Source organism: Onychostruthus taczanowskii, unplaced genomic scaffold (assembly GCF_017590055.1).
Source record: "Onychostruthus taczanowskii isolate IOZ18803 unplaced genomic scaffold, ASM1759005v1 scaffold20, whole genome shotgun sequence".
Taxonomy (NCBI): Eukaryota; Metazoa; Chordata; class Aves; order Passeriformes; family Passeridae; genus Onychostruthus; species Onychostruthus taczanowskii.
Genome location: NW_024499240.1, coordinates 230,783 through 251,791, shown reverse-complemented (window position 1 = coordinate 251,791; position 21,009 = coordinate 230,783). Strand labels below are relative to the sequence as shown.

The 21,009-nt window shown below is 59.7% G+C and overlaps 3 protein-coding genes across 3 annotated transcripts in view; 1 reads left to right on the top strand and 2 right to left on the bottom strand.

Moving 5' to 3' along the window:
* The window catches only part of TMEM198 (transmembrane protein 198), a 5,039-nt gene extending 4,702 nt beyond the window's left edge, over window positions 1–337 (bottom strand). The window contains exon 1 of the mRNA XM_041403358.1: window positions 279–337. The gene's annotated coding sequence lies outside the window, so the exon portion shown is untranslated. The remainder of the gene's footprint in view (window positions 1–278) is intronic.
* Window positions 338–3,323: 2,986 nt separating this feature from the next.
* Window positions 3,324–8,505, top strand: CHPF (chondroitin polymerizing factor). Its single transcript, XM_041403689.1, has 4 exons — window positions 3,324–3,689; window positions 4,865–5,429; window positions 5,617–5,799; window positions 6,223–8,505. The coding sequence occupies exons 1-4, from the start codon at window positions 3,385–3,387 to the stop codon at window positions 7,483–7,485; spliced, it is 2,316 nt and encodes a 771-aa protein (XP_041259623.1). The 5' UTR covers window positions 3,324–3,384; the 3' UTR covers window positions 7,486–8,505.
* Window positions 8,506–13,655: 5,150 nt separating this feature from the next.
* Window positions 13,656–21,009, bottom strand: part of ASIC4 (acid sensing ion channel subunit family member 4) — a 28,250-nt gene continuing 20,896 nt past the window's right edge. The window contains exons 2-10 of the mRNA XM_041403375.1: window positions 18,639–18,783; window positions 18,346–18,473; window positions 18,096–18,255; window positions 17,640–17,696; window positions 17,387–17,540; window positions 16,905–16,996; window positions 16,507–16,586; window positions 16,083–16,187; window positions 13,656–15,800 (exon numbers count right to left, since the gene is read on the bottom strand). Coding sequence (XP_041259309.1) covers window positions 15,681–15,800; window positions 16,083–16,187; window positions 16,507–16,586; window positions 16,905–16,996; window positions 17,387–17,540; window positions 17,640–17,696; window positions 18,096–18,255; window positions 18,346–18,473; window positions 18,639–18,783 — 1,041 coding nt within the window. The 3' untranslated portion in view covers window positions 13,656–15,680. The remainder of the gene's footprint in view (window positions 15,801–16,082; window positions 16,188–16,506; window positions 16,587–16,904; window positions 16,997–17,386; window positions 17,541–17,639; window positions 17,697–18,095; window positions 18,256–18,345; window positions 18,474–18,638; window positions 18,784–21,009) is intronic.

Genomic DNA, 21,009 nt, shown 5'->3' with positions numbered 1-21,009 from the left:
CCGCCGGGCCCCGGGCCGGGCGCGGCGTTGCCGAGCGACGGCCGCAAAGGCCGCCGGGGCGCGGGGCCGCTCCGCCCCTCTCTTTGTTCGGGGCGGGGGTCCCGGGGGCGCTACGCCGGGTTCCCCGCACGCCCATCCTGGGCTCCGGGCTCGCTCCGCCGGACGACGGAAGGATCGGGAACCGGGTGCCCCAGCCCATCCCCCGAGGGGTCCGGCGCGTCACCCGCCTTCCGGATCCCCTCGTGCTGCCCCCCCTCTGCCGCTCCGCCCGCTCCCACCTGCGCTCCCGGCGCGGCAGCGGCGGCGGCCCCGCGGCGCCCGGCGCTCCCGGCGCTCCCGGCCGCGGACCCCGCGCATGGTGGCGGCGCGGCCGCCGCGCGGTGCTGAGCGGACAGCTCCGCTGACGTCACCGCGCCGTCACCGCGCGCCGGGGGCGGGGCCCCGGAGGCCTGGGCGGGGCCTCCGCAGGGGGCGGGGCTGAGCTGGGGTAAATTGGGGTGCAGTGGGGCGCGCACTGGGGTGTAAATTAGGGGGTGCATTGGGGGGTAAAGTGGGGGTGCCCTCGGGTGCCCAATGGGATGTAAAGTAGGGTGTAAATTCGGGGCGCACTGGAGTGTACACTGGTGTGTATCGGGGTGCCACGCCGTGTGCCGTGGCCTGTGCCGGGGACGCAGCCCGAGGCTGTGTGTGCAGGGTGTGCGCCATGTGTGCCCTGTGCTCGGCGTCCGGCGGCTGCGAGGGCTGCGAGCCCCTCTGCACCCTGTGCGGGGACAGAGCAGTGCAGGGTGCAGGGGTGTGGAGGTGGGATCTGCAGGATAATCTTGTGTCAGGTGGGACCTGACAGTGCGGTGCGCAAGGGGCTGTGCCAGGGCCTCGGGGACTGGAGTGCCTGCGTTCAAGAGGGGCAAACGCACATGTCAGGGGCATCTAGAGCAGCTGCCCACCCGTCCCCCGTGAGTGGATGGGAGATACAGCCATGGCAAGCAGGTGGGGGGACACGGTGCTCTGCAGAGGCAGAGCTCTCCGGATCTGGCACCTCCTGGCTGTAGCGCCTAGGGACCCCCGGGAAATCCTGGCACACAGAAGACTCTTGGCAGCAGCTGCCGTTCCCTCTGGCAGCCCCTTCCCAGCCCCATGCCAACACGGGGGAGACAAAGGCGGGAGCTGCAGCTGGCAGGGGGCTGAGAAGGGGCTGCTGGAGGAACGGCACTGCTGCCTTCCCGCTGCTTCCCTACAGAATCTTCCAAGGCCGCCAGGCACAGGGGCCCTGGGCTCAGCCACTGCCAGGCAAGCCCTGGGGAGGTGTGTGCTCTGCCCTCAGCTTCCCATGCATGAACTCAGACTCTGGAAACTTTATTGCTTTCTCTGATCTGCACCTCTATCTGAATATAAGTTCAGATCAACAGGGTCATTTCAGAATGAAACCTCTCATCACTCACATGAAATGATCTTGGTTTGTACAAGGAGGCTGAAGTTAAATATTCCAACCCATAAAAGAAATCAAACACATCTATTTCTTTTGCTATGTACAAAAACCAGGATACCTTGGGTTTTTTATCATCATGACTGTTTTTTGACCTCTGTGCATGGAAGATCTCTGTTCCTTTCTTAGCTCTGCACCTTTTTTATCTTGTGGTATCTCCTCATCCCATCGCATTCTCTCTGATTCTACTTTTTATATGTTCTTCATTAAACTGCCATCCACGTGACTGCTTTTGCCTATTGCTTGTCTTGGTCTATTCAAGAGTAAAAAGGCCTATGAAAAGCAGCCGGGCTTGGATGATGGTCTAGTATCTCAGGGGGGTGGGATGCTGCCAACTGCTTTCTGATGAAAACAGACTGCTTTGTTTTAGAAAATGAAAGAGATCCTGGAGCTGAGTGGGCCCCCACATGTCCTCAGTGCCCTGCAGTGCTCTGTGGCTGCTGGTGCTCCCCAGGGCAAGTGGGCTGTGTTTTGTGGGGAGGGCGGAATGGACTGCCTGCCCAGAGCAAATCCAGAGGCACTTGAGAGTCCCAACGGCTGCAAGGCTTTGGAAGTGAAGCCATGGGCTGGGAATGGGCGGAAAGGCCAGGTCCTCCTTCTTGTCCTTATTCAGCAATGCCTGGCACTGACCAGCCATGTAGGGCTGCTTGCCTTGCAGCTTCTGGGTTGGATCATTCCTGTGCTGGAAGCTCCCTTTGTGCAGCAAACTCTGTCCTGATACGGTTCTTTCAGCTCTGCCTGCCCCAGGGGCTCTTTGTGGCAGCCAGTATGATGGTGCATCTCTGCTGCAAGACACCTCAGAGTGGGATGGTGAACCCACCCCAGCTGGAGGAGCTCCCTTTGCACCGTTTGAAACACATGATAAAAGCCCCTGCTGCTGGGACCTCCTGGTGTCTGCCTGCCCTCCTCCTGCCCCGGGATGGTTTGTTTCTGTGCGTCCAAAGGTCTTCCAGCCGCCGTTTCTTTCCTGGTGTGCCTGCTCCTCAGGCGTGGCCAGCTGCCTCCCGCAGCCCGCAGCCCGCACCGTGCTGCTCTGACCTCAAACACTCAGACCCCCCCTAGTCCCCCCGACGACTCAGCCAGCAGCCACACCGAGGGGACGACCCTCGGGCAGCGCTTTGGGGAACGTGGCAGTTCAAGCCCACCATGAATTCACCGGCGCCGCTGTTTGGGCTGTCCCGGGGAGGGCACACACGGCCCCGCGGAGGTCCTCGCGTCCCGGGCACAACAGGCCGGGGAAATGTGCCCTAAAACCCTCTCAGGTGCCGGTCCCCGGCGGATGCGCTTTCCGCTCTGTGAGCCGGCAGCCGGGACCTGAGGCACTGCCCTACTGCCCTACAGCACCGGGGGCGCTCACGGCGGCCCAGCCGGCGGGGCTCGGGCTGCGGGGCAGGGGCACGGGACAGGGAGGGGGCACGGTACAGGGACACGGAACAGGGGCACGGAACAGGGGCACGGAACAGGGACAGGAACAGGGACACGGACACGGACACGGAACAGGGACACGGAACAGGGGCACGGACAGGGGCACGGAACAGGGACACGGAACAGGGGCACGGACAGGGGCACGGAACAGGGACACGGAACAGGGAAAAGGAACAGGGACACGGACAGGGGCACGGACAGGGGCACGGAACAGGGACACGGAGAGGGGCAGGGGCAGCCCCGCCGCGCCGCCCCCGGCCCGGCCGCGGCCCCGCGGTCTCCCGGCAACCTGACCCCGCCCCCACGCTTGCCCCCTCCCCCGATTGGTCGCCCCGCCCCTTGACGAGCGGCTCGCAGCGCGAGCCATTGGTCGGGGCGGGTGACGCGCGGCAGGGCGGGGCCCGCGGGTGACACGTCGGACGGCGGCGCCGCCAGCGGCAGCCGGCCCCGGCCCCGGTCGCGGTCCCGTCCCGGCCATGCGGCTGTCGCTGGTGTTGTCGGTGCTGCGGCCCGCCGGGCCCGTCGCCATCGGCGTCTCGCTGGGCTTCACCCTCAGCCTGCTCAGCGTCACTTGGGTGGAGGAGCCCTGCGGGCCGCCGCCGCGCCCCGCCACCCGCCCGCACCCCGACGGCGGCCCCGCGCCGCCCCCCGGCCCCGCCAACGGCAACGCGGCGCGCAGGCCCAACGCCGTGCCCGCCGCGCTGGGCGCTGACAACTGGGAGCCCCGCGTCGTGCCCTACCGCCCGCCCAGCCCCGGCAGGGCCGCCAAGAAGGCCGTCAGGTGCGGGGGGGCCGGGCCGGGCCGGGCTGGGGGCTTGGGCCGCCGCTCACCGGGGTTTGTCTGGGGGTCGCTGCCAGGTACCTGCCTTGGCGCGGCTGGGGGACTTCAAAGGGGGCTTTACAGAAGGCTCAGCGGTACGCTTTGCCCTCCTTTCAGCCACCTAGGACGGCAGACGGGTTTTTCTCGCCGAGAGTGCCTTTCCCAGCTGCTTCCTTTCCTCCCCTGTGCCCGACTTCACCTTAACCCCAGCCCGCAGCGGAGAGCCTCCTGCCCGCGCTGGTGCCCGCTGTGCGAAGGTTGCCTGCTGCAGCACGTGCTGCCGGGCACCCTGCCACGGTCCCCTCCCCTCTGAGCAGGGACCCCTGCCGTGGTGGCACGTCCTCACCCAGTGCTGCAAATGCCACCCTGCTCCGGAGTCGGCTGCAGCCCCATCCCAGCGTCCCCTGGATGGCAGGGAACAGGCAGTGAAAGGGCCTCCTTGTCCTGGCGAGGTGGTGGGCGGATGAAGGGGGCTGAATGGGGCCACTGTGTACCAGGCGGCAGTGGGGGGACGTGGTGGGGGGGTCGCTTCCTGCTACTGCGCCAGACTGGGAGAATTAAACCTGAAAGTCATTGTGAGTGCGACAGCTGGGGGCCATGCTGGGGAGGGGGACACGACCAGCCCCCTTGCTGGCTTCAGCAACATGTGTGGGGCCTGGCTTCCCCAGGGAGGGCAGCACGGGCTCTCCTGCCTGCCTGCTTTAGAGTAGGGGTGACTGGCAGGGGTGGCAGGAAGGTCCTTCCCAGTTCAGACCTGGCTGGAGCTAGCCTCATTGTTGGGGTGTCTGGTGGGTCATGTCCCATGCTAGAGCTGGGTTGTGCAGCCCTCTTTCCTGTTTTTAGCTGTGCTCAGCCTTTTGAGAGCATCTGCTTTGACCTGGACTGGCCAGCTGAAGGGAAGGTAGGGTCTCCTTTGATGTCAAGTTGATGGGGGACCTCAGCAAAGTGCTCTGCAGTGCCCCTGAGACAGGTGTAGTGGCAGCTGGTAACGGTGGGTGATGTCTTTTGTGCGTGTCTGAAGCCTGGGAGCAGTTCCTGCAGAGGAACTGAGGTCGGTGCCCTTGGTTACAGCAGGGAGGTGCAGGCTGGGGTGTGTTGCAGTGCCCTAGGGGCCATACACGGTCTTCTTCTTGCAGGACCCGGTACATTAGCACCGAGCTGGGGATGCGGCAGCGGCTCTTCGTGGGCGTGCTGACCTCCAAGAGCACGCTGAACACGCTGGGGGTGGCTGTCAACCGCACGCTGGCCCACCGCCTGGAGCGCCTGGTGTACTTCACCGGCACACGGGGCCGCAAGGTGCCCCATGGCATGACGGTGGTGACACACAGCGACGAGCGGCCCATCTGGAACATGTACCAGACCATCAGGTACCTTCTGGACCACTACGTGAACGATTTCGACTGGTTCTTCCTGGTGCAGGACGATACCTACACGGAGGCGCACCGCATCAGCCGCCTGGTTGCCCACCTCAGCATTGACACCCACCTCTACCTGGGTCGTCCTGAGGAGTTCATTGGCGGGGACACCGAGGGACGTTATTGCTATGGAGGGTTTGGCTACTTGCTGTCCCGCAGCCTCCTCCTGCTCCTGCAGCAGCACCTGGAGAGCTGCCGCAATGACATCCTCAGTGCCCGGCCTGATGAGTGGCTGGGCCGCTGCATCATTGACTACACAGGTGTCAGCTGTGCTGAGGAACATGAGGTAGGTCCTGCAGCAGAGATAGCTGGATCCTGGCCCAGTGTTTTCCCTCCTCCCTGTGGGCCCTCTCAACCCTGGGAACACTGGCTGTTACTGTCCCTGACATCCTTTGAGCTTGCTGTGCTGGCATCTGGTGGTGTGGGAGTACAGGTTGGGGCTGGCTGTGACCTATCTTTCCTGGCTGGCACAGGGTCTGCATTATCACTATTTTGAGCTGGGGAAGAACGCAGACCCCGAACGGGAGACTGACCTCCGTTTCCAGAGTGCCTTCACTGTCCACCCTGTGCTGGATCCCCTCCAGATGTACCGGCTGCACAAGTACTTTGCACAGGTGGAGCTTGAGAGAACCTATCAGGAGATCCAGCAGCTCCAGGTGAGACCTGGCTTGGCTGGGAGGGTTTTGGTTCTGTTTGTCATCCCTGTGGGCTTTCTGGTTTCTCTGTGTGTTTCTCTTGTGATCCTGCTGTTGGACAGGATCAGCTGAGCTCATGTGGCTACAGAGGCAGTGGTGCTGTCTGGAAAGCAGCTTTGGACCTAGATGGGTCCTGGAGATGCAGTGGTGGTTCAGGGTGATGAAGACAGAAGGGTGCAGAGGTCTGTCAAAGGCTGGGTGGGGTGCGGGAGAAATCCTGAGGTGCTGGACAGGAGTCTGGTTGAGGGCAGAGTTGTTCTGGCACTGCTTTTTGAGCCAGCTCTGGTTATCTTTGCGTATCAGAAGTCAGCTTGACTGCTGCCAGAGCTGGGACACCTGCTTGTGCCTGCCTTGGCTCTCACTTGTCCATCCCTTCTCTTGCAGATGGAGATCCAGAACGCCAGCAGCCTGGCTGCAGACGGGGACCACATCGCCACGTGGCCCATTGGCATCCCGCCCCCGTTCCAGCCCAAAACTCGCTTTGAGGTGCTGCGCTGGGACTACTTCACAGAGGAGCAGGTCTATGCCTGTGTGGATGGCTCCCCGAAGTGTGAGCTGCATGGTGTGGATCTGGCGGACGTGGCCGATGTGGTGGCCACGGCCATGGAGGAGCTGAACCGCAAGTACCAGCCAGTGCTCCACATCCGCAAGCAGCAGCTGCTGAACGGCTACCGGCGCTTCGACCCCACACGTGGCATGGAGTACACGCTGGACCTTCAGGTGGAGGTGGTCACCCAGAAGGGACACAGCCGCTCTGTCACTAAGCGAGTGCACCTGGTGCGGCCCCTCAGCGAGGTGGAGATCATCCCCATGCCCTACGTGACAGAGGCCAGTCGCATCAATGTCATCCTGCCACTGACGGCCCATGACCGGGACTACGCCGCCCGCTTTCTGGAGGCTTATGCGGCAGCCGCTTTTGAGAGCAGTGAGAATGCAGTGCTCACCTTCCTCTTCATCTATGACCCCTTTGAGGCCCAGCAGGTGACCCAGAATGATATCTTTGCCTCTGTGAAGTCCCAGATCACCGAGTATGAGCGCAAGTATGCAGAGGTAAAGATCCCCTGGATCAGCGTTAAGACAGATGCGCCCTCCCAAATCAAGGTCATGGACATTATCTCCAAGAAGCATCCTGTGGACACACTTTTCTTTGTGGCTGGCGTGGGGACAGAGGTCACCATTGACTTCCTTAACCGCTGCCGGATGAACACCATAAACAACTGGCAGGTTTTCTTCCCCATCCACTTCCAGGGCTACAACCCAGCCATTGCTTACCACAACCAGGTGCCACCCACCACACTGGACCTGCTGAGGGACATGGGGCGCTTTGACCGTGACGTCTTCCATGAAGCCTGCTTCTACAACGCTGACTACATGGCAGCACGCACCCGCATGGCGGGGGACGTGCAGGAGAATGAGGACATCCTGGAGACCCTGGACATCTACGACATGTTCGTCAAGTACTCCAACCTCCACGTCTTCCGGGCTGTGGAGCCTGCCCTGCTGCAGCGCTACCGGCACCAGGCCTGCAACCCCCGGCTCAGTGAGGACATCTACCACCGCTGCGTGCAAAGCAGCCTGGAGGGCGTAGGCTCTCGCTCCCAGCTGGCCATGGTCCTTTTTGAGCAGGAGCAGGGGAACAGCACCTGAACCCTGGATGGTGGAGGGGCTGACCCTGCCATGTTATGCCTGCCTACCCACTCCACTTCTTCTTCTGCCCTAATCTGTCTTCCTTCTGCAGCGGCTGCAGAGATTGCTGGTGTCCAAGCTCGTGACTTGCCCCACTCGGGGCACCCCAGGCCGGGGTCTGCCAGCCCAGGGTGCCTGGGTCTTTCTCAAGTAGCCATGGCTGTGCAGACCCCGGGCAAGATGGGGTCAGAGTCACTGAGCTGCAAGCTGGAACACCTGGCTCCTCATTCGGAGCTGGTGGCTGCTGGCCCCATCTGTCTGTCCTGGCCCTGCTGCTGAGCATGGGGGAGGTGGGCTACTGTGTCTCTTGCTGTCCCCCCTTAACTGGGGGAATGTAGAGACCAAGGTCCCCCTTCTGCAGGGCTGTGACTGCCACAGGGCCTGGAGTGATCCCTCGTAGTTCTCCCAGTGTCCTGGGACAGGAATGTGCTCCTTGCTCCTTTGGAGCATTGGCCTGGTTGTACAGGGAGGATCATGTCCCTGTGCCTGCCACAAGCTTGGACAGTGGAATGGGGCACATCCCATCCCAAAAGAGCAATAAGGATGTTGGTTTTGGGGTTTTGCCACTTGGCAATGAGCTGGAGTGCTCCTGGCTGGCTGGGGTGTGAGGAACTTGGGCCCCTGAGGCCGGTGGGTGTAGGGGGTGCCAGAGGGGGATCCTGCTGATTTCATGTACCGTGAGCTGCTCCCCATGGGAACCATGACCCAGGCCGCTTTGGCCTTCGCAGTATTGATAGGACGTCGGAGGTCACAGCCTTCAGACGAGAGCCTCCTGACAGAGGTGGGATCCCTCCCCACTGTGGGGCTGCCCTCAGGGTCCAGGGACATTGTGCCTGACACTGATGGGCATGGCAGAGGGTTTGGCTGTGCATCTCCTAAGGAGAAAGCGACTGAGGAGCTGCTCACTGCTCCTGGTTTGTATTTAATAGGGGGGAAAGGAGGGGGGATGGAGTGCATTTACACTAATAAAATGGAGAGATGTACTCGTGGGTCTGGCTGATTCTCTCATGAGGCAACTATGGGTGTTCTGCTGGGCGTCTTTGTGATGGTAGGTGCTGGCTGCTTGTTCTGTCTGCAGCTGGCTGGACAAATTCCTTACAGACATGCTTCTTTCCCCAAGCACCTCCAACATTTTTTACCTGAGCAGGGAGATACCTGCTTCTTAAGGAGGCTGTGGGAGCCCATTGCCTTATGGACAGGCTGGCAGATGTGCCATGCAGACACTTGGGAATACCTGCTTGAACCCCTGCAGCTTGCAGCAGGAGTTCTGCACTTCCTCTGATGCTCACAGTCTGTGGGGCTGTGCTGTAGCTGCCTGTTGCCATCACTGGTGGTGTGGCAGGATGCTGAGCCCCTTGACCTGGGAAGTCTGGTGCGACGTGCTGACTGCCCTGTCTTTCCTGTTGCTGTAAACTTGTGATCCCACTGACCAGTCCTCCTCAGCCCTGTCTGTGGGTGGAAAAGCACCAGTAAAGGGCTGGTGGAGTTGTGTGCCCTCCCAGGTCTGCTATCTCTGTAACAGCCTTCCTGGTCTGTATGTGAGTAATGGGGGACTCCTGGCCCATGTCAGAGCAGACACTGGCTGCTCAAGTGAGGTGAACTCTGCCCTCCAGGATCTGGGATCAGCTCTGAAGGAAGCTCCCAGGCCAGAAACTGGATCTGAGCACTGTGTTGGATTACTGGTGCTGGATCTGCTCTCTCTGCATTGCTCTCACTCTTTTTTGAGCTGTTTTACATCTCAGGGCTTCTCAGCACTTGTGTTTTCCAGTTCTTAGTTGGGTAGAGCACTGTAGTCCTGTCCTGGACTGTTTCATCACCTACAACTTCTATTTGCATTATGAGGTGTGGGGACTGTGTCCCCTGCCCGTGCTTCCTGCTCCAGGCATGATTTTCATAACTCCATGTGCCTTTCCCACCAGCCCTTTACTCATCATGTTTTACTGCTTCAGGAAGCTCATGTATCAGAGACACCCCCAAGAAAATTAACTGAACCTACTCACTATTACTTATCAGTGGTGCTAGTGCTCAGCAGAACTCATGGAGAGCCCCTGGGCTCTGTGGTATGCTTTTTCCAAGGATACCTCATTCATCTCTTCCTGCTCTAGTCTCTGTATCCATGGTGTAGGAGTGTATATGTTTAAATATAATTTTATTATATTTCAGACAGTAACTGTTAGCTTGTTCTGAGTATTTCTATTTTTGATCTTCCCTGAGCACATCCTTAATTCCCTTCAAGTGGAAATCTGGGGCAGAGGGAGCGAGGCAGATGCAGGTGTATTACAGATACATTTATCCTTTGAAAAGTGGACCAAGTAGTAAGATGTGATTAGGCATTAGAAGAGTATCCAAATGGTAATAAAGCGGCTTCAAATCAAGTTGGCTGTGAAAAGAAACCCAGAATTGTCATTTAATTATCATGAGACTGTCAAGATAAAGTTGCTGTTTCCTCACTGCTGTTTGCCCAGACTGAGTTAGAGGTATTTGCATACTTAATGCTCTGCACTATCGATACCAGCAGAGGCTCCCCGCTCTGGCATATGTATGAGCAAATGACTGCTTGTGGCACTCCCAGCACAGTTACTGCTCCCTTGTCAAGGGAGCTTGCGGGGTTTGAAGCTGTTTTAGTGTTTGCCAGGCTATCTGCAGCATCAAAACATGATGAAACCCCAAAGAAGGATGTGCAAAACTTTGGGAAGGGAGTTGGTGACGCAAGCAAGGTGAGCGCTGGCTGTGAAGCGAATGACTGCTTGTGGCACTCCCAGCACAGTTACTGCTCCCTTGTCAAGGGAGCTTGCGGGGTTTGAAGCTGTTTTAGTGTTTGCCAGTCTATCTGCAGCATCAAAACATGATGAAACCCCAAAGAAGGATGTGCAAAACTTTGGGAAGGAGTTGGTGACGCAAGCAAGGTGAGTGCTGGCTGTGAAGTGGGCACTGGCTGTGCTCACGGGGACACGGCAGAGACCTGTGGTACCAGGGGCACGGGCACAGGTGCACTGCCCCTCTCCTGCCCTCGTAGGGCTAGCAGGTGCAGGCAGAGTGCAAGACCAGGACAGTGACACTTTTGAAAGGGGGGGCGTAGCCCTGGGTGCTGATGTGGGCAGATGAGAAAACAGACATTCTGTGATCCCTCTTCAGGCTTGGCCAGTACTTTCATACAATGTGTGGATTTTTGCACTTAACCAGTTGCAGAGGCAGGGCAGTGAATGGTCAGTTTTATAAACAAGGCAGGACAAAACTTGTCTCCTGCATGGTAGACTTCTGCTTCCTCTGCAGATATTTTCTAAGTGTTACTGGCTCACCACAGCAATCAAGAGAGACAGAGCAACGTTCTCTTGGGAACTGTTTCAGAAGCGAGAGTGAAGAGGTGGTTCAGGGCACTCTGAAGCACAAGAGAGCGTGTCTGAATTCACTGGGCTTGGGTGGGCACCTGCCTTCCCTCCTGCCTCCTCTCATTTTTGCACTGTGGCAAGGAAAGAGACTCAGACTGGGGAAAACCCAAGCTCCTGCTGTTCTCCCTCCCCCCGTGGTTTGTTTTCCTGTGTATGCAAACACAACAGTGAGCCTGTGAGCAGGGAAGGCAAAACGTACTTCTCTAGCCCTGCTTGGGTCACTTCAGGCTGTGCTCAACTCTGTGGCAAAGCTACTTCAGCCCCAGCAATATTAATCAGTTTGATGGCTGACCTTTGGGAGGATATGGGAATTGCAGCCGTGCCATGAAAGGGCTGGAGGACAAGGGGAAATGCAATGCCCTTTCTTCCCTGTGCTTTCTTTGGGAAGGGGCCAGGGGTGCCTGTCCTTCAGGATCAGCTCTACCAACCACGGGCCAGGACCCAGTTCCAGCAAACAGTTCCTCCTGTCTCTAAGTGAAGGCTGGTCTGCTTGAGGAAGAGCGGACAGGGAGGTACCAAGCTGTGCCTGCATCCAGTGCCTTGGATGTCCAATGTACTGCTTAGCCCCTCTGGAGGGTGTGAGGGGCTTTGGTTAGGGGTTTTTCTGGCCAAGCTCAGGGAAATCAGAGCATTTCAATGAAGAAGGAAAGCTGTAGGTGTAGGCAGAGCTGCTGTCAGTATGTGCCTGCCTGCAGGGGTTTTCTTCCATGGTGTTGGCATATCTGGCTGTGCCCAGGGATGTCCCCTCTGGGGTCACACCACCCCAGCACTGGCAGTATGCAAGACCCTGAAGCTCTGGCACTGGAGGAAGAGGCAGGCAGTAATTTTAATTGTCTCCTTGATTTTTCCAGCCTCTTTGCCCACTGTCTGGGGCTGAGTGCTGGAAAGTGGGTGCTGTGTGTCTCTTGCCTGGCCTGACTGATTGGCACCACCAGTCCATTTTTCCAGGAAGGGGGTCATGGGCAGATGATCAAGGAGCAAAGCAGTGAGTTTGGCATTTGCACGTCATACAGACATGCTGAGAGTCATGCCTTTCTCCAGGTGTTGCCTGTCACCATCAGCATCTCCAGGCAGGAGATGCTTGGGGAGGAGGTGACAGCAGTGAGGCCACATGTCCCATTGCATTTCAGGGCTTACTTCCAAACTCTGTGCTCCCAAGCTGGATGTTTTTTTTTTTTTTTTTTCCTTTGAAATGCAGCTTTTCTATGAGAACAGCTGTAATTACTGTTTGTGGCAGTGGAGGCATGTTGGAAAGTGCCCAGAGGAGATGCCTGCCCCATAGATAGAAGAGATCCTTGCTGACTGTTCCATCCTGGTGCCTACTCCCAAATGCCACTCCTGCTGTGTCTTCTGGGGTTGTCACCTCTATGGTGACAGAAGCTGTCGCCAGTACAGCCGGTCCTGCTGTGATCAGGTACTTGGCATTTGTCCAGAGCACTGTGCTCATTAAAATTAAGGGCCTGTTTCACTGTAGTGGATCCCCTTCTAATTATGGCCCAGCTATTTCATGTGGTTCATTACAGGTGTTTCAAGCAGTGCTGTGCTGGGTGAACCCCAGGTGGCAGCATCTCCATCTCTGGGCAAGACTAAGGCCCTGGTGGCTCTTGAACAGGCACAGCATGGGAGAGGGCACCCAGAAGCCAAAGCACTGTGGTTTGTGGTTGCCCTGGGGTGCTAAACCTGGGTTGTCCCACTGGCCCTCTTCAGCCCAGTGCCATCTGTGCTGGGACATGAGGCATGTCACAGGCTGGGGGTGGTGTTGGGTTCATGTCGTCTGCCTGTCCTGTTTGGAGAAGTGGAAGTGACAGGAGCTGTCACTTCCAGATAGCACCTGGAAGTTGTCAAATTAAAGAATAGAGGTGATGAGAGCAACAGAGAAAAATACATGTCAAATCTTCAGTAGGTTATCACTACAGGGCTCCTGGGAATGCTCCTGAGGCTGCTTTGTTGGCATAGAAGCCAGGATGGGCCATGCATGAAGTTCAGCCTTTCCTTCTGCCATGCTTCACTCCTGTGCGTGGTGCTGGAGGAACTGGAGGACATCATGAGGAAGGACAGGTGAGGAAGGACCTCGTGGGCCCACCACACAATCCTGCTCTCCTTACTCAGCTCCTGTGACACATCTTCACTGCAAAGCAGGAAGCACCATGAGCTCCCAGTTACTGTCTTGGCGCAGGTGAAATGATGGGGCATTGTGGAGGGGCAGATGGGTCACAATCTCGTGGCAAGGACAGTCTCATCCCAAAGGGATCCAATCTTCTTACTTAACGATAACAAGACGTGGAGCATGTAGCTATTTCCCTGCTTTTCCCTTTAGCACCCAAGCTCAATGCTCTTCTCACAGGGCATGGTGTGACCTGTGGGGTGTGGCCCTGTGTCACAGCTGCACCCAGTTTACTCAGGCTTTTTCAGCCCTCACTGGTTTAGAGGGAAACCTGTGCTGCCTGGTGCTGGCAACTTTCACCAAGAGGTCAGCTTCTGTTTCCTACTGTGTCCCCTTTGTGCTGCAGGGTAGCTGGAGCAGATGGAGAAAGTTTTGGAGAAGGCAGGAACTGGAAGAGCATTTCTGCCACAGAAAGCCCCAGCAGGGCCCCCCTTGCCCTCCACCCATCCTCTGTCTCCCCTGTTTCAGTTTCACCCTGCCCCCCTCATACATGAGCACAAGGTGGGTCCCACCACCACCTGTCCTCTAGGGTGGTGTCCCACCCATCTCCCTGCCCCATCAGCCCTCGCAGGCGTCTCTGGACCTACTTGTGCCTCTTTATTAGGGAGCATTTGTACATTTATAAAACAGTGACGCACATCTCTCACGTTCACCAGCACGAGGGCGGTTTGTGCTGGCCTTCCCACCATGGTGTCCGTGCCCACCCCGCTCAGGGCCTGCTGCTCCGACTGGCAAGAAGGGGACACATCCTGCACCCCCCACCTTGTCGCAGGAGACCTTGGTGTAAGGCTGGCTGGAGTGGCCGTGGCACATTCCTGGGATAACATGTGGCACCCCTGTGGGAGCCCTCCTGCTTGCAGGTTGGCGTTTGGGAACCCCATGGGGAGCTGGCATAGGGTGCTCTGGAGGGCTCCCTGGGGAGCACCGGTGTGGCTGGCCTGCTGGGAGGCTCGCTGGGTATCCCCCCACACAGGGGAACGTGGAACACCACGCAGCTGGGTGCTTGCACCCATGGGGAACATGCTTACACACGGGTGCATACTTCAGGGGAGCTGTAGGACCATGCGTACCCACAGCCAGGGCTGCTGGTGCCCTGGTCCCTGCCCTGCGCCTCCCATGTGTGGGGCCTTGAGGGCTGCAGGGATGATGGCTCCTCCTGCATCTATGGCTTTGGGCACGGCACAACATGGCCACGATCCGTCTGTGGGCACCAGGGATGGGGACCAAACCAGCAGGGCCAGAGGCTGCCTGGCTCAGCCCCAGCCTTCCCCAGAAGTCCCAGATTCCTGCCCTGGGGTCCCCCTCTGCCAAGTGTGTGTGTTGAGGGGGGCTTTGCCAGCTTGCCCCCCCTCCTGAGATATTTTGGGGCAGTTTGCCCTGCGCTGGTGTCTGCTGCTACAGTGGAGGGGGTGGAGGCAATGTACAACAGGACAGGGGAAGTGCTGCGGGTCCTGCCGTGCATCCTGCCGTGTGTCCCGCCATCTCAGGCCAGGCAGGAGGACTGTGGGTGCCAGTTTTGGCCAAGGCTCCGGCCAGCAGGCTGGAGCTGTCCGGACAGGGCTGGGCACGGAGCACCCTCCTAACCATGTACAGTCTGGGGGAGGCACAGAGGGTGCTCAGCACCTGGGGCTGGGAGCATGGCAAGGGGTACGTGCACGGTGCAAAAGAGCAGCCACAGGCAGGGGAGTGAGGGCAGGACCCGCTGTGCTGCCTGGGCTGTGCCAGGCAGCTACACCAAGGGATGAGCCACTCTGGGCAATAACTGGGCAAGGAGAGGATGGGTTCACAACAGATTGGGGAAGGAGATGGGGGAGGCAGTAGGTTTGCAGTGCTGAAATGACTGGGGATTATTGGGGGCCAACACTGGAGTGGCAGGGGGAATCACAGTGCAGGGGTCTGGCTGGGAACAGTGATGGAGGGGCTGCAGCTCTGAGAGACTGCATGAGGTCGGGCAAGGGTGGGCAGATGTTTAGGGGCGTGTCACAGTGGTGGTGGTGGTGCCAGGGGTCAGGGTGGTGCCATGCAGGTGTGGCTGCAGTTGGGGTGTCCCTGGGCTGGCCACGGGGGCCATGCTACTCAGAGGGGTGCCCTGCAATGCTGCCCTGCCCTGAAACAGGAAGGGGAGGAGGTGGTTCCCAGGCAGAGGGAAGCTGTTCCAGGCATGTCTCTCTCCTAGGCAAAACCATGCAGGGCAGAGACCACCACCCAGGAGGGGTCAGCAAGGGAGGGCTTGGAGGGGCTCACAGGAACCTCAGCTTACCCCCCTCACGCTCTGCAGCACCAGGGCCTCTCTGGCCCACACCTGCTGCTCCCCCAAAACCCCCTGGCGTGCCCATCCCCCTCCATGCCGTGTGCTTGAAACTGGGCTGAGCCCACGTGCTAGGGGCAAGCTGAGGGGACAGGCAGAAGGGCCAGGGGGCTGCTCCAGTGCCGGTGCTGAGGCAGCTCCAGTGGCATCACTGGGGGAGAACGGTGTGGCTGGTCCTGGCAGTGGGGTGGGGGAGGCAAGGGCCTGTGCCCACCGCACCCAGTGCCGCGGTCCCTCTCCATGAGAACGCTGGGGAGGGGGGTGACAGGGGGCTGGCCCCCAAACCCAATCTTGCCTAGCAGGCGAAGTCCTCGAAGACACCCTGGTGAGGGTAGTGGTGGCGGTGATGGTGGTTGGGCAGGATGCCCGCGTTGTAGGCGCCCTCCACGTGCCGACCCAGCGTCTCACAGGGGCTCTGTGGGGATGGCAGTCAATAGGGTGGGCACAGATTCCATGCATCCTGTCCTGCCACCTTCCTAGTCGTCCCACCCATCACAGCCTGTCTGCAGGAGCTCCCCAGGGGACACCCAGCTCCCTGCCTCCCTGGGACTGCCCTGACTCTGCAGCCTGAAGGCACCAAATGCAGAGCCACACAGACTCTCGATCTTGGGATGTCCCCTCCCCGTGGAGTGGGGGCAGACACATGGCCAGGCCCTGTCCTCACAGCCTCCAGGCATCCCAGCCCTGCAGGGGGTACCTGGTCCTTCATCTCCTCCAATCCCAGTGTGGCGATGCTGCCCGAGGGCTTCTTCAGAGGTGGCTTGGAGCGGCGCAGGACCCGGCTCACCTTCTCTCGGATCACCTGGGTGCAGATGGGGGGTCAGACCTAGACCTGCACACACGTAGCACCCTGTGTGTGGACACTCCAGTCTACACGGAACTGCTGCCTGCTCCCCTTCTCACCCAGGGACAGTGGGACAGTACTTTGGCACACCACCCTCCCTGTCCTCAGGTCACTGAGGAATGCAGGGAGACCCATTCTCCTCCCACTGCCTTTCTCTGGGTGTTCCCTAATTTGGGGGCTGCTATAGCCCTCTGGGGTGTCCACACATTTTATGCCCTCCCCAGGAAGCCTGTCTTTGTACCCACTGCCGAGACACATCCCTGAAGGCTAAACACACCTCATAGATGTAGTCCAGGATCTCCAAGATGGTGAGGATGCTGGCACCGATGAACAGGCCCATCTGCCCCCCGATGTCCCCTGGGGAGGAGGAGGGCAAGATGGTCACCAGGACATGCTATGCAGCCCACTGGAAGCCTGGGGTGGGCCAGCAGGGCAGTGGGCAGTGCCAAGGCTGCCAGATGGTGGGGCACAGAGCAGTCCTGGGGGCAGGGTCAGCAGGACCGAGGGTGTGGGGGACATGCGGGATAGGGGACAGTGAGCAGTATTCCACCCTTCAGCCAGCCTGTGGCTGGCTGCTGCTCTGTGTGATCCCTCCCCCACCAGACCCTCATCTTCCCAGGGCTGGGACCCAGAGCTCCGCGCCTTAGGGCCCCAGAGGAAGGTGAGGGGAGTCACCGAGAAGCCCGGCAAGGTCATAGGCTTTCTTCTGCTCAATGGCTTCGTAGTTGAGCGCCTCAAAGAAGATGTCCAGCACCAAGAAGTTCTCCCTGTGGGGACACCATTGTGCTGAGCAAAAAGGGCTGGTCATAGACCTTCCTGCACCCCTTCCCACAAACCTCCCGTGTCTCCCAGCCCTCCAGCTCTCAGGTGCTCCCACGGCCCTCATGAATATTTGTTTGGGCTGATGCAGTGGGGACATGGATGGGGCATGTCCCAGGCCAGGAGAGACAGTGGGGTGCGCAGGTGCTGGCAGGAAGGCTGGGAAGATTGGACAAGTTGGGAAGAAGCTCTAGTGAAAACACTCCTGCACAGAGGATGCTGCAGAGACCAGGTATGCCAGGACCCTCTCTCTGCATGCTGCCAGAAGTGGAGTGGAAGTTTCCCAGGTCCCCAACCCCCTGTCCACCCCCTGGAATGCCGCAGTGCTGGCAACTCACCGAATGTAGGTCTCATTCTTGTTGTACTTGCGGGCGAGGTAGCGCGCTGAGCCCTTGTTGGGGATGCGGACCATGGAGATCTCCTTGCCGTAGCGTGTCAGGTTGCACGGTGTGGGGCAGCTGCAGCGCTCCTGGCTGTCCTCCACTGCTGCGTCTGGGGGCAGACACCCATTGGCACAGCCGTAATCCCCAGTCCCCTCCCTGGGGCACTCAGCTGGCCCCTAGATGCCCACCCACTCATTTCTGCACCTACCCAGTGTGTGGTCAGCACACTCGATGTACACATTAGGGGAGCAGATGGACTCATTGCCTGTGGAGAAGCAGGTGGTTGGGAGGGGGGAAGTCTGGCCAGATTCTGCCCCCCACTCTTAACTCACTCCCTTGGAGGTAGTGCAGAGGGCAGGGTGCAGAGAGAATGGGGATGAATGACCCTTGGGTGCAGGTTGGTTGGGGCAGATGTGGCCAAGGTACAAGGCAAGCAGGGAAGGTGCTGACCTGTGGTGTAAGGAGGGTAGGACAGGGGTTGACCCAGCATGTGGAGAGGATGGAGTGGTCCCTGGATGGAGAGAGATGGAGCCAGGGGAATCCTTGAGTACAGAGTGTTGGGGCAGAGGTGATCTTTGGGTGCAGACTGCAGGGAGTTGGAGCAACCCCAGCAGGATTGTTGGGGCAGTGGGGCGCCCCTCACACCATCATGCACACCCCTCACCTGGCATATGGACCATGCGGCAGTGGCAGCTCTGCACCACGGCCTCCTTCTCACACTGGAGGCGGCAGGCAGCGATGCTGTAGGTGTCATAGCCAGGCAGCAGCTGCTCCCCCTGCATGCTGGCCCGGCAGTTCCCCCACGGCTGCGGCAGGTAGGTGAGCTGTTGGGGTGAGAAGGGCACTGCTACAGGGCTGTGCTGGGCTGAGTGCAAGCAGGCACTTCCCCGAGGCTGTGGGGCATCCTGCCTTACCCGTTGCTCCTGGCAGGACACAAAGGTCTGGAAGCCGGGCGAGACACCAAAGCCCAGCTGATGGATATAGGGTGGTTCGTCCTGGCTGTGGATCTGGACCCGGATGCCAGCTTCAAATGATGTCTCATCTGTGGGAGCACAGAGGTGCTGCATGCCTGCACCGACCCAGCACCTGCACCCCTCTGATGCCCTGCTTTATCCATAGTCTGCTCACAGGGTGCTCTGCTCTGCCCAGCAACCCTCTGTCCCAGCACCCATCACCTGTGCCCTGCCTGAGCCATAGCCCCACTTACTGGTCTCTCTCCAGATGGGCAGGTACTCTTCCTGCTGGATGTCCAGCATGATCTCCAGCCCGTTGCCCATGCCACCTTGGCGGGTCACACGTGGATTCCTCCGATCCCCATTGAAGGTGTAGCACTTACCATAGCGTGTGTAGACCTAGGGATGGAGAGAGCAGTGGTAAGGGGGCAGGCAGGGATCTGGTCGAGTATTCTGCAAGCAGGATGAGGTCCAGAAACCCCTTTCCAGTTCCATGGAGGTGATGGAAGGAAGGTACAGTCTTGCATGACCTTTGGAAAGGCTCATCTCAGCCTGACTCCCTACTCTGCCACTCCTCCACCCTTGCTGGGGTGGGGGTGAAGCATCATTCCCAGTACCCATGGGACAGCCCAGCTGTCCTGCACCTTCCAGGAAGGAACTCACAGGAGTGAAGTGCTGGGGGCCACAGCGCTCTCCCTGAAAGCGACACTCCACCAGCATGTCCTCAATCTGGTGGCCCAGGCGGTGAAAGAAGCTCTGCATGGTGCGCTCGGAGCGGCGGGGTGGCAAGAAGCGCGAGTAGTTGGCCAGACGTGTCAGCCAGGCACGCTGGTCCTCCCCCAGCACGGCCAGCATCTCGGGCACCAGCGAGTGGTTCTCCCGGGCCAGCCCCAGCCATTCTCCCACCGAGTAGAGGTCGGGCTTGGTGAGGTGCAGGAAGCGTGCCCGGTTGGGGTTGCAGAGGGTGACAGCCGGGAAGCGGAGCTGGGGTGCCCAGGCGAGGCGTGCGCGGGTGTGCACGGGCCGCGAGAGCAGGTGGTGCAGGCGGTCGGCGGTGCCGGTGGCCAGCAGCCCGGCGGAGGCCAGGAAGGCCAGGCTCCAGAGCAGGCGGCGCAGGCGGGACTGTGGCCGGGTACACATGTAGTGCAGCCCGGGGATCCGGGTGGCTCGCAGGATGCCGACAAGGAGCTGGGGCGCGCTGCTGTCCTGGGGTCGTGTCAGAATTTCCCCGTCCTGGCAGCAGGCAAGGGGCAGCGGCATGGCTGCATTCAGGGTGGCTCCTCTGGAAGGTGGGCTGCAAGCTGCCCCTGAAGCTGCCCAGGGTCCCTGCTCCCCTCCAGAGATCTCTCCCTCCTGGGAGGCTTTTGCTCTGCACCTTCCTGGAGATGAACAAGGCAGGCGCCTTCCTGAGCTGCTTCGGTGATGGGTGAGGGGAGGGAGAGGAGGGGGTTGCTGCAAACACGCCTTTCCCCAACCTGCATTCGGGAATGGAAAATTCCTTCTCGAGCTCGGTTGGGACAGGGGTGTGTGTTGTCTTACCCCACGCAAGGTGAACTGGCAGCCCCCAGTGTCCCGGCATGGTGGGCATCTGTGTCTGGATAGCAATGACCTGTCTTAGGCACACTGTGTGAACCCCGTACCTAGGAATGTCATACTTCAGCTTTTCCTCCTTGTCCCTTGCCATGCATTTCACTGCAGTCACCACAAAACATTGCCTTGACCTCCAGGGTCCCCAGTTGTGTCTGCTCTACAGCTGGGGACTCTGCCCCACAGAGGCAGGACAGTGACAGCACTGGGAGGCCATCACCTACTGCCAGTGCTACTTGGGACCTTTTTTATCTTGTACCTTGGTATCCCTGTCCCTGGGGACCTCAGTGCATCTGGGCCAGGTGGGGCAGGAGAAGCAAGACTGTGGGTCAGGAGGAGTGGAACCATGGGGTGGGAGGCTGCATGACAACCCACCTGCGCCTGGCGGGTGCTTTGAAGTGACGGTGAGGCTGTGATCAGAGCGCAGCAGTGGCAGGGGGTGGGGGGGTGTCTGTACCCGGCTGTCAGCGTGGCTGGCAGCCCCGACAGCCTGTCAGGTGCCTTCAAAGCTCAGCACTGTACTCTCCTCAGCCTCTCAGCTCCTGCTGCTGCTGCTTACAGGCACCCACCTTCCGCATTCACCCCGCAGGGGCTGGCATGGGGACAGGGGTGTCCCTCATCCTCCACAGCTCCAGGACAAGTCAGGGCTACTGGGCCTAGTGAAGAGCAGCATCCTTGAGTTCCATCGCATCAGGGCAGGAAAAGGCCAGTGGTGGCAGGAGGGATTGGAACAAAGGGAACTCCTGATGACCTCAGCGGTGACTCCCCAGCACCATCCCCGCCGCAGGCCTTGATGCCTGAGCAACACGTAACTATAGCCACGATGGGGACACGGCCAGGGTCCCACCTGGCAGCTTGGTTACAGGTGCAGGAGGACTTCAGGCAGGTCAGAAGCAGGACAGGCCCCGAGGGGGGCGAGCGGAGGCAGCGGGCAGCACGCCGGAAGCAGGACCGCGCACGCCGCCCCTCACGGGCCGCGCTTGGCAGGCGCTGCCCGGCAGGGGGCAGCAGCGCCCCGCGCTCCCGGCCCCGCCGCCC